The following is a 12,980-nucleotide window of genomic DNA, read 5'->3' as shown; positions in this document are numbered from 1 at the left end:
CGTCTGAAATCATTTGAATCTGTCTGAAGCAGTCTCACACACACATACCCAAAGGATCTGCCACCACAGATCCTTTCTAGTAATCCCCAAGTGCATTACTAGAAGTAGTGCTTATTTAACAAGCTTCATGAATTAAAACACAATGTTGCCAAAAAGTCACATGTACTATATTAGCCACTTTAAAACACTAAATTAATGATCATTAAATAAATGTCATTATGATTGAGTTCACCAGTCTTTCCTATCAATATAGAAGAATAAGAGTTTTGATAAGAGAAGGCAGGGAATAATTTTAGATCCTAGGAACTTTATAGGAGAGGGAGAACTGGAGATAATAATATCAATAACCAGTACAAGGATTTAACTTTTCTACAATGAGAGGGAGGGAGGCAAGGAGGAAAATTAGGAGTGCGGAAATGAACCAGACCTATCATTTAGTTTGGCCTCTCAGCATCTTCCTCTGACAAGCACATGGCAAGACACTATCTGTGCAGTATGCAATTTCTCCCCTGAGCTGAGTGAGTGTTTCCCTGTTCCAAAATCATGTCTGTGAACTCTGAGCAGTGCACTTGTCAACTCAGCTTACAGTGGCAGTTGATGCAAACAACTTTATAATAGAAAGAAAAGAACCTAGCGAGACTGAATGTACATAGGAAAATACGAATAGCTACCAACGTAATTAAGAGTGATTGTCGAGGAGTAACAATGAAGTAGCCATCCTGAGTCCAAATTTGCATTTTCATTGTTATCTGTATTGCCATGTCACTGAACATGCACTAAAATGAAATATCATTTCCCATTAGTACTCTGAAAGCGTTTCATTTTCCTTTCTTTTTAATAAATTCATTGGGTAACATCGATTAATAAGATTGTATAGGTTTCAAGTGTGCATTTCTATGATACATGATCTTCATATTGGTATGTGTTACCGTCTAAGTTCAAATTATCTCCCGTCACCATATATTTGACTCCTTTTACCCTTTACTATCCCACCTTCACCCTCTTCCCTCCGGTAATCACCACACTGTTGTCTGTGTCTGTGAGGTTTGTTTGCTTTTCTTGTTTGTTCACTCATTTGCTTTCAGTTTCATATCTCACATATGAGTGAAGTCATAGGTGGGATTTCTGATGCTATGCTTTTTAAATAATAAATGCTTATTAAATATTTATTTGAATGAAGAATTGTAGATTACTTACTTGAGCAATAGGAAAGAAGAGTACCCTAAATGTATTTTTATTCTCTATTCATAACTCACACATTGGATACTCTTGGGGAAATTGTTTAAACACAAGAAATCAGGTTTTCCTCCCATGTAGAAGTGTGTAGTGTTTTCCTATAAACCCTTGTGACTAAATTTTCCTATTTAACAATGAACCTTCCTAGTAAAACACAGAGGAATAGGCCAATAGATTGAGTTATTATTAACTTTTGATATCCCCAATGAGAATGCATTTACCAGGTCTTCTTTTACAGATGGACACCCGAGAGTAGCTGTTTGAAATATGAATCTCGATGAGGGTAAGTTTTGACATGAACGAGAGGGGGATTGCCTAAGCCTCTATCTAAAATGATTCCTGAAAAATAATGTACATTAGAGCACAGGGAGGCTTAAAACTGTTACCAGTTACTAAAATGGACAGAGATAAATATCAGTGAGAAAAGTAAGTACTTTATAATTTGTTTGCAAAGATTGGTTCATGAGTGTCCACTTGTTTCTGAATATTGCTTGGGCAAGTTACTATATCAAAACACAGAAAACATAGCTTGTTGGTAAATTAGTGGGGAGAGGTAACATGAGGAGGGGAGCAGCAGAAATTATTCAAAGTCACTGGAACACATACTGAGACAGATTCTGATGGTTGAGTTCTGCAAAGAGCACAGGATTGACCAGGCTGCTAAAGAAAGCATACATTAGAAGTCAGTCCCCCTGGACTCCACCCATGACTCGAAGCTCCAGAGAAGAACTAACTGTGGTTTATATTCAGGTTCCAAAACCTTTTTCTATACATCACTTCAGGAAATCCTTTGTGTAAGCAGCCCCAATACTGGCTTAGCGGTGCTTCCGTTTGCCTAAATACAGGGTAATAAAACAAAGATATATCTTTGTCTTTTAAACTTTTTATCTCCCAACTGAGAGATAATTTGAACTATACAAAGCAGAACTAACACTTTTAAATGAATGCGCTGCTGTTAAAGTTTAGCCCTAACAACATAAGATGATCAACATAAAATATTAATTAAACATTTGTCCAAACCCATAGAATATACAACACCAAAAGTAAACCATAACATAAATTATGGACTTTGATTTGTCAATGTAGGTTTATCAGTTGTAACCCATGAACCACACGGGGGCGCTGTTGACAATGGGGGAGGCTGTGTATGTGTGACAGCAGGAGTCGCACAAGAACTCTCCATCCCTTTCCCTCAGTTCTGCTGTGATTCTTCTAATATCGCCATAAAAAATGTTTTTCTTTTAAAACACAGAAATACTAATTAACAGATCCTTCTTAGTTTTGAAAATGGAACATTTCAGTACGGTGCGGAAAAGTAAAGAAAAATAAGGATGGGAGGAAAAAACTTCAGAAATGACATTTCCTCCATAATAGGGACAAATAAAATCTGTACTATAAGGCAATAATGTTGAGAAAGTGCAAAACAGACACATGATTTATGTTTTTTGTTTTTCATTTGACATCTTTGTAAATATGCTTTCTTTTTTAAAAAAAATTAATTTATTATTAGAGAGAGGGGAAGAGAAGGAGAAAGAAAGAGAGAGAAATATTGATGTGCAAAAAACACATTGATCAGTTGCCTCTCACGCCCCCAGCTGGGGACCTGGCCTGCAACCCAGGCATGTGCCCTGAGTGGGAATCAAACCAAAGACCTTTTTGTTTACCAGCTGACACTCAACCCACTGAGCCACACCAGCAAGAGCTATAAATGTGTTTTCTAATCACAGAATTATAAGCATTAGATCTATAATATTTCTATATTTCCTATAGATGTCTCCTAGTAAAATATTAAATGCACTATGTCAACACATCGGTTATTAAGCAAAAGAAAAAAGTACATGTGAGCTCCCTTGCTGGGTGTATTTTCATTCAGGTTTCAATGCTAGCTTCTTATGACACTTCTCTCCGCAGGTGGAATTATATTTGACTTGGCACAGGCAGTGATGAGAAATCATACAGCAATAACAATATTCATCCTGATGGGATTGACAGATGACCCAAAACTACAAGTTCTGCTTTTTGTATTTTTGTTCCTTACCTACATGTTGAGTGTGGCTGGGAACCTCACCATCATTACCCTCACATTTTTGGATTCCCATCTTAAAACTCCCATGTATTTTTTCCTCCGAAATTTCTCTTTCTTAGAAGTTTCATTCACCACTGTCTGTATTCCCAGATTCCTATATACTATCATAACTGGAGATAATACTGTCACCTATAATGCTTGTGCTACCCAGTTATTTTTTGTTGTCCTCTTTGCAGCAACAGAATTTTTTCTCCTTGCGGCCATGTCCTATGACCGCTACGTGGCCATTTGTAAGCCCCTGCATTACACAACCATCATGAACAACAGAGTCTGCACTATACTTGTTCTCTGCTGTTGGTTTGCTGGCCTGTTGGTTATCCTCCCACCTCTAGGCATGGGCCTCCAGCTGGAATTCTGTGATTCAAATGTGATTGATCATTTTGGTTGTGATGCATCTCCTATTTTACAAATAACCTGTTCAGACACAGTGTTAATAGAAAGAGTTGTGTTGAGTTTTGCTGTGCTGACACTCATTATTACCTTAGTGTGTGTAGTTCTTTCCTACACATACATCACCAAGACCATTCTAAGATTCCCTTCTACCCAACAAAAGAAAAAAGCCTTTTCTACCTGCTCTTCTCATATGATTGTGGTTTCTATCACCTATGGCAGCTGCATCTTCATCTACATCAAACCTTCAGCAAAGGAAGGAGTGGCCATTAATAAAGTGGTATCTGTGCTCACTACTTCAGTTGCCCCCTTGCTTAATCCATTCATTTATACACTTCGAAACAAACAAGTGAAAGATGCCTTAAAAGACACAGCAAAATTGATTGTATTCCTCACAAAGAAGTAAGAAACAATTGAGTTTTAGAGGTTATTAAATTTAAATCTAACCCATGAGAGACATTTATGAATTTTCCAAATAAATGGTTTCTTCCTATTCTGTAGATTCATCAAGCTATTCTACCCCCAGGAACATTTGTCTCTTAAACTCCAAAAGCCAAAAATCAAGCTATTTCTTTCTTTTAAGTTTATTTTATTCAGAATAGTTTCTTCAATAAATGTATGTTCTAGAGACTAGATTCCTAAAATGCTCAATGTCATAAAAAGAAAATGCAAATAAATATATTTTTATCACTGGCCATATAGCCTTCTCATGATGTGGAATGTAAATTTTCAGAGACCATTTCTCATTTGCTGAGAATACTTCAATATATAGCCTCTGATTGTACAAAAATAATCCAAGATTCCTTATTAATGCATAAAAAGTGATCTAAAAACAAAGTGTGCACTCCAGAGCTCTTCTTCTCATTTTAAAATGTCCATTTCTCTTCTGGTCAAGATGGAGGCATAGGTAAACATGACTTGCCACCTTGTACAACCACAGCAAAAATTACAAAACAACATGCACCCAGAATCATCAGAAATATGAGTTATATGGAAGTCCAACAACCAAGGAATTAAAGAAGTTACATTCATCCAGATAGGTAGGAGGGGTGAAGTATTGGAAGGGGGTCCCACATCCATGTGTGCTAGATAAGAATCAGGAGGGATACCAGACCCACACCAGCCCACCCAGCTTAGGGTTCCAGTGCCAGGAAGATAGGTCCCCATAACCTCTGGCTGTAAAAATCCATGGGTGTTGGGGCCACAGAAGAAACTGTGGGATTCTCAGGCATCTCTTCTTAAAGGGCCCAAAACTTACTTGGGACTTACACAGACTCACTACTTCTGGGCCTAAGCACCAGGGCAGCAGCTGGAAGGGCACCAGTGGTATACAGGGAGAAACTGGACTGTCTGGCATCAGGCAAGTGCCAGGGGACAGCTTCCTCCTAGACAAAACTACAGAAGCTAGGCAGTGGCCATGGTCCCTTCTCTGAGCCCTCCCCGAACAGAGCCACAGAGCTGAAACACCTTATCTGAGACTCTATCAACCTAGTTCACACAGGTTGCCCTGCTCTGGCAATTATGTAAGGCTCCACCTCATCCAACATATGGGTGCACTTTTCTACAATAGGCCATGCTACTAAGACAGGGAATCGAAGCAGCTTTACCTGATACATAGAAACAAACACAGGGAAGCTGCCAAAACGAAGAGACAAAGAAATATAGCCCAAATGAAAGACAGTACAAATCTCCAGAAAGAACTAAATAAAATTAAGATAAGCAATCAGATGCTGATAGTTCAAAATACTGGTTATTAGGATATTCAAGGAACTCATTGTATACTTCAACAACATAAAAAAAGACCCAGGTAGAAATGAAGGTTGCACTAAATGAAATAAGGAAAAATTGACAGGGAATCAATAGTGAAGTAGATGAAGCCAAGAATCAAATCAATGATTTGGAATATAATGAAGCAAAAACCAACCAATCAGAAGAGCAAGAAAAAAAATGCAACAAAAATTAGGATAAGCTAAGAAGCTTATGGAACAACTTCAAAATATCAACAACTGAATCATAGGGTGCCAGAAGGAGAAGAGAAAGAGCAAGAAATTGAAAACTTATTTGAAAAAGTAATGAAAGAGAAAGTCCCTAATTTTGTGAGGGAAATAGACATGAAATGTGATTCCCAGGAAGCACAGGGAACCCCAAACAAGATGGGCACAAAGAGGACCACACTAAGACACATCGTAATTAAAATGCCATAGGTTATACATAAAGAGAGAATCTTAAAAGCATCAAGAGGAAAGCAGTTAGTTACATACAAAGGAGTTTCCATAAGGCTGACAGTTGATTTCTCAAAAGAAACTCTGCAGGCTTGAAGAGACTGACAAGAAGTATTCAAAGTGATGAAAAGCAAGGACCTGCAACATAGATAAAGTGTTTCCCAGACAAGGTAAAGCTAAAGGAGTTCATCATCTCCATGCTATTATTATATGAAACGTTAAAGAGACTTATTTAAGAAAAAGAAGATCACACCCTGGTTTCTCTTCATATCATATAAATCTTTCGCCTTTTACTAAAGATTTCTGCAAAGAAAAAGATCAAAACTATGAACATTAAAATGGCTACAAATTCACAACTATCAACAATTGAATCTAAAAAAAAACTAAGCAAACAAGCAGAACAGAAACAGAATCATAAATATGTAGATCATTTGGAGGGTTATCAGTTGGGAGGGGGAGGTGGGAGAATGGGGGAAAAGTGCAGAGATTAAGAAATACAAATTGGTAGATACAGAATAGACAGGGCGATGTTAAAAACAGTATAAGAAATGAAGAAGCCAAAGAACTTATATGCATAACCCATGGACATGAACTAAGGGGGGTGATTGCTGGAGAGAATGAGGGGTACCAGGTGGAGGGGAGCAAAAGGGGCAAAATTGGGACAACTTTAATAGCATAAGTGATAAAATATATTAAAAAATAAATAAAATGTCCAGTTTTCAGGAACAAGAATTTTTCACAAAGCAATTTCAAAATCAGTGAAAATAATTATATTTTTTCTTTTAAGCCAATTTACTGACAAAAATTTTTCAACTGGCCTTTCTGGAAGTGTACTGAATCCTGAAATATGAAAGAGTGAAAAAACAAGATTTCCAAGTGTGGTATGTCGTTTACCCACATTGCCGTTGATGGTGCTTACTCATTGACTCAAGACAGATAAGCCTGAATTTAAGGGTAGGATAACTAAATCTTGGTCAAATAAGTTCTCCAAACTTCAGACTTATATTATTCCTTGATTTAAGAAGGTTAAAGATTAGAATTTATCAAAATATTTAAAAAGTTCATAATTTTGGAAGGACATTCTAACAGGCATTTGATTGCTTAGCATGGGCTAAGTATAGTGTGAAAAAAAATGATAGAGAAAGATGGAAAAACAAGTAACAGTTATGTAGGGGCCTTGGACCAAATAATGGTCCACTCTTTAATGGCCACTCTTGCCATTAAATAGTAAAAAAGTCATTTTATTCTTTTCAGGTTCTATAATTGTGGAAAATAAAAGTTTGTGCATTTCCAGTACATATACAACTATTACTTATGTTTATTAAACATCATCTAGTTACTGGAGTGTACCTTTTATTTTTATCATATTTACAATTGTTCATAGAAGGTAATAGTATGAGTATAATCTTTTATACTTTAAACATATTCAGGGAAAATAGAACTTTATTCTCCAAGGCCTTTCTTCTTTTTCATTTAAAACTTCTAAACCCCTAGAGACCATACTGATATAAGCAAATTATTGAATGAATTAATATATGAAGAAGAAGAGACAAATTTCCTATGCAAAAGTATTCCAAATCATTGATGTAGATACTCCGTCTAAAAGGAAGGAGAAACTTTACAGAGGAGAAACTGACACTGTGTCAGTCAGATGATCAAGGTCAACATCAACAGCCAATAAGCCATGTTGATAATATGTATCCCTGACATGATGTAATAAAAATGCCACCTTACCTCTGTGGTCTTCTTCCCAATAGCATCGGGCAACTTTCAGTGGGAAATCCTATAAAATACCTGAACTGTACTCCTCAAAACTGTCAAGATCTTCACATATAAGGAAAAGTCTGAGAAAGTGTCACAATCAAGAGGAATCTAAGGATACATGACAACTAAATGTAATGTAGAATCTAATAAACAAAATAGATTGAGAAACAAAATTAAAACAGAGGAATGAATACAGGAAACAGACTGACAGCTGTCAGAGGGGAAGGCGATCGGGGGACTGGGTGAAAGAAGGTGAAAGGATGAAGCAAAACAACATATATATAAAACAGAGAGACAGGCAACAGTATGGTGACAGCCAGAGGGAAAGGGGATGGGGAGTAGGTGGAGGTGGGCAAAGGGGTGGAAAATGGGGACAGAAAGAGACTACTTGGGGCAATGGTTTTGCAAACCAATGTCACTCCAGTAAATTTAATATAAAAAATGTAATGTGGTATCCTACATGGGATCATGGAATAGGGGAAGATATTAGGTGAAAACTAAGGAAATCTGAATAAACTATGGACTTGATTTAATAATATTGATTCAGTTTTGGTTCATTAATTGCATCAAGCACATTATACTAATATAAGACATTAACAGGGGAAACTAGGCATATGGTATACATGAACAATTTGTATTATCTTCTCAATTTTTCTGTAAATCTAAAACTGCTCACAAAAAAAAAAGATCTATTAAAAATAAATACAATCTTCAAGTTAAATGACAATTATTTCTTTATTCTGAGAAAAATCTATGACTACTTAAATGATGGATTTGAAAGAAAATTTAAAGATCTCTTTTGCAAACTACTCAATGCAAGGATGCCATTCAAGTCCATTGTCCCATCTCTCACTCTTCTCCTTAATCTGCTGATGACCTGTGTTTGATGCTTCCATTGCACATTCCTCACCAGTCTCTCTGGGCTGACCTCTGCTAAACACCTATTTAACTTTTGTTCTTTAAGGCAACAAAGAGTCTTTATCAGTCTCTCTGAACCAGGACCCCTAGGGAATGCATTGTTTGTCAGCACAGTTGATCCCAAAGTGGCTAGATCTGAAGAGAGAAAAAAATTTGTTCCTTTGAATATTTAAAAACCTCCAAAATGCGGGCTAATGTGTCTTTTGCTGAGGTAATCATTTCTCCTAGGAATAGAAAAAACTCTAAAAACTCTCTGCCCTTTAACACGTTTGTACATAATTTAATAAGTATTTGAATATGTGTTTAGCATTTTGCTATGTAGTATAGAAAATGCAACAGAGTTGATCTGCCCCAGATCAGCAATACAATATATAAAATATACAACCATGGAAAATTAACAATAGAAGAAATTACACAGGGCAACATATATTGAAGTGCCACATGAATGACACAGATCATGCGTCCTTTCAATACAATTATGATCCCTGTGGTCAAGTGAAATATTAAGAGCATTTATAGTATTTATTGTGTACCAGGCAGGAATTGTTCTAAGTGATATGTATGATAGTAATAGAGTCTATTAAAAACCTTGTATGTTATATAGTATTATCATCAACATATTTTTATAAATAATAATAACATGGTACCATTATCATTCTACTATTGCAGATAAGGGAATTGAGGTATAGAGCCCAAAATGCACAACTAATAGAAAAGCTGCGATATGAACCCAGATAATCTGAATCCAGTGTTCAGGTATACAACCAGAATAAAATATACTGCTTCCTATTATAGCAGACCCTGTGAGGAGATAGAACTCTCCTCAGACCCAGAAAAGATTAACAACAGTGAAAAAGTAAGCAGAGAGCATTTCTTACCAAAAAACTAGATCAAACAAATAAATGAGACTGTGCATAAAAATTCTTTGTGCAAATGTGGAGAAAAGAGAATCCTTGTGTCCTGTTGGTGGGAATGCACTCTCAGGCAGCCGCATGGAAAACAGTATGGAGTTTCCTCAAAAAATTAAAAATGGAACTGCTTTTTGGCCCAGCAATTCCACTTTTAGGAATATATCTCAGAATCCTGAAACACCAATTAAGGATATATGTACCCTTATGTTCATAGCAGTGTTATTTACAAGAACCAAGAACTGGAAATAGCCAAACTGTCCATCAGTAGCTGAGTGGATAAAAAAGCTGTGGTACACTTACACACTAGAATACAACACAACAGTAAAAAAAGAAGGTCCTCTTACCTTTTGTGACAGCAAGGATAGACCTGGAGACTATAATGCTAAGTGAAATAAGCCAGTCAGCAAAAGACAAATACCATATGATCTCACTTATATGTGGAATCTAATGAATAGAATAGAGACAGAGGCATGATACATGGAATAGACTGACAGCTGTCAGAAGGGAGGAAAGACTGGGGACAGGGTGTAAGAAGGTGAAGAGATTAGTCAAAATGTGTACCGGGTCTGGTACAAATAACGCCCTTTTTTATTACAAAATCTTTTACTACAAAATCATAAGCATGTAATTCTGTAATATAACAATATCACACTCAAGCATACCATACGACATTTTAGGTGAAATGTTCAAATTAAAACTCTAAATTATTACATCCATATTACCCTACCAACCACACTCAAGCAGGCATTACTTCTGCCAGACCCTGTATATGCATGACCCATGGACATGGATGGCCTGGGGGAGGGGCAGCTGGGTGGAGGTGGGGAAAAGGGGAAAAGCAGGGATAACTGTAATAGCAGAGACAAATGTATTTAAAAAGTAAATAAATTTTAAAAATAAATAAATTTTAAAAAATAAAAATAAAATAAAATATAATTTTAAAAGTTAATTTGAGAAAATCTTTCTACTTGGGTAAAATGTTTAGGGAAGATATAAAAGTTAGAAATAATTAGTGATATTAATTGACTGATAATATGAGATAAGAGGAAAGTCAAGTCATTTATAGAGTTTAAATCTGGATTGGAAGTATAGTGCTCTTGACCCAAATAGGTAGTTAACATGGAGAATCAGTATTGCAAAAGCCCTCCAATTTCATTTTTATTCAAAATTGTTGTGTCTTCCTAGGTCCTTTGCTTTTACATATAAATTTTAAATACAGCTTGCCAAATTGGCCTTAAAAAGAGAGCAGAGAGCTTGTTGAAATTTTTATTGGGATTGTGATGAGTATACGTATCAATTTGGAGAATTGCAGTCTCCACACTATTAAGTCTTCTGATCCATGAAAATGGTCCATCTCTCCATTTAATTTAGGTCTTCTGTAATCCCCCAATGATTTGTAGTTTGAAGAATTCCAAAATTGCAGATTTGTTAGATTTATTCCTAAATAATTCATGTTTTTACATACACTGCTTTTTTATTTTCAAATTCTAATTGTTCATTGTTAGTGTATTGAAATACAATTGATGACCATGTACCCTGTCCTAATCTCACTTTAGTAGTTTCAATAGCTATTTTATATTTTTCTTTATTTTCTATATTTATGTTCATGTGATTTGAAAATAAAAAATTATTTTAATGTTTTATTCCAATCAGGATGGATTTATTTTCCTATCTTATCACACTTATTAGGCCCATTAATGCAAAGTTGAATAGAAATGGTGAAGAAGACATATAAGTAGCTAACAGATATATGAAAAGATGATCAACTTCACTAGCAATTAGGAAAATGAAAGTCAAAACTACAATGAGATATCACCTCACACCTGTTAGAATAGCTACTATCAGCAAGACATGACAACAAATGTTGGAAAGGTTGGAGAGAAAAAGAAAGCCTCATAAATTGCTGGTGGGAATGTAAACTGGTACAGCTACTATGGAAAGCAGTATGGAAGTTCCTCGAAAAAATAAGACTAGAGCTACCATATGACCCAGCAACCCCTATTCTGGGAATCTACCAAAAAATTTGAAAACACTTATTTGGAAAGATATATACACCCCTATGTTCATAATTCACAGTGGCCAAGACATAGAAACAACTAAAATGTCTTTTGATAGCTGATTATATAAAGAAAATGTGGTACATTTATACAATGGAATACTACTCAGCCATAAAAAAGATGAAATGCTGTGATTTGAAACAACACAGAGGGACCTTGAGAATATCATGCTAAATGAAATGTCATTCAGAAAAAGCTGAGAACCATATGATTTCATTTTATATGGAATATAAAACTGAAAATGATGAACAAACAAGAAAACCAAACAAAAACTCATAGACACAGGCAATAGTATGGTGGCTACCACAGAAAAAAATGAGGGGGTAGTAAAGAGTAATGTAAGCCAAATTTATGGTGATGGAAGATGATTTGACTTAGGGTAGTGGGCACACAATATAATATATAAATCATTTATCACAGAAATGTACACTTGAGCCCTGGCTGGTGTGGCTCAGTGGATTGAGTGTAGGCCTGAGAACCAAAGAGTTGCTGGTTCAATTTCTGATCAGCGCACATGCCTGAGTTGGGGACTGGGTCCCCAGTAGGGGGCACATGAGAGGCAACCACACATTGATGTTTCTTTCCCTCTCTTTCTCTCTCCCTTCTCCTTTCTCTAAAAATAAATAAATGAAATCTTTTTTACAGAAAGAAATGTACACTTGAAACATATAATCTTATTAATCAATGTCACCCCAATTAATTTAATAAAAAAATGAAATGAAATGAAAGCTTAGTATTCTTTCAATCAAGGAATTTTATCTTAGGGAATTTATTCAATAGACATATGAATAATGTGTGAACTAATAACCTTTTACAGTCATTCATTTGAGCATTGCTTTTAGTAGCAAAAAATGTTAATCAATTGAAGTGTCCTTCATTAGATGATTATTCTAATCAATAGAAATTTCACTCTATGGAATACCTTACATCTACAAAAAAAAGTTAAGCTCTTTCTGTACTAACAAAGAAAGATTTCCATTATACCATATATTTAAGTAAAAAAATGTGGAACGGTACCTATATCCATTCTGTTTAGAAAAAGGCAAAAATTAATCATCTAAATTTATGTATGCCTAAAAATGCATTAAAATACTGGAAAAGTAGTGGAAGTATAAAAACAGGTGACTGAGCATAGATAAAGTAATGAATAAGAGCTTTTACTGTATATTTTTTATAATTTCTGCTGTATGAAAGCTTTTTAAAAATCATATAATGAACACGAGTGTTCGTTACATAAATATATATAAGTACAGCAAACAAATACAACTCATCCAATATATTCCTCAACAAACAACTTACATGCTATGTAAATTGTATTTCATTCATAATCAAATATATTTTATTCAAATTTGTATTTAATTAATATTCATAATTTATACAAATTCATACATAATTC

At 35.3% G+C, this 12,980-nt stretch overlaps 1 protein-coding gene across 1 annotated transcript; it reads left to right on the top strand.

The window, feature by feature from the left end:
- Positions 1–3,156: 3,156 nt before the first annotated feature.
- LOC129084514 (olfactory receptor 6C2-like) lies at positions 3,157–4,118 on the top strand. Its single transcript, XM_054590711.1, has one exon. The coding sequence runs from the start codon at positions 3,180–3,182 to the stop codon at positions 4,116–4,118; it is 939 nt and encodes a 312-aa protein (XP_054446686.1). The 5' UTR covers positions 3,157–3,179.
- Positions 4,119–12,980: the final 8,862 nt, after the last annotated feature.

The sequence above is a fragment of the Pteronotus mesoamericanus genome, unplaced genomic scaffold, assembly GCF_021234165.1.
Source record: "Pteronotus mesoamericanus isolate MK-2021 breed Mesoamerican mustached bat unplaced genomic scaffold, CSHL_Meso_final scaffold_21, whole genome shotgun sequence".
NCBI classification, from domain to species: Eukaryota; Metazoa; Chordata; class Mammalia; order Chiroptera; family Mormoopidae; genus Pteronotus; species Pteronotus mesoamericanus.
The sequence above is the reverse complement of the archived record's forward strand: the minus strand, read 5'-3'. Positions and strand labels throughout refer to the sequence as shown.

Bases quoted from the DNA above. Each gene is read 5' to 3' on its own strand.
- LOC129084514 (XM_054590711.1), top strand. From the start codon at position 3,180: ATGAGAAATCATACAGCAATAACAATATTCATCCTGATGGGATTGACA.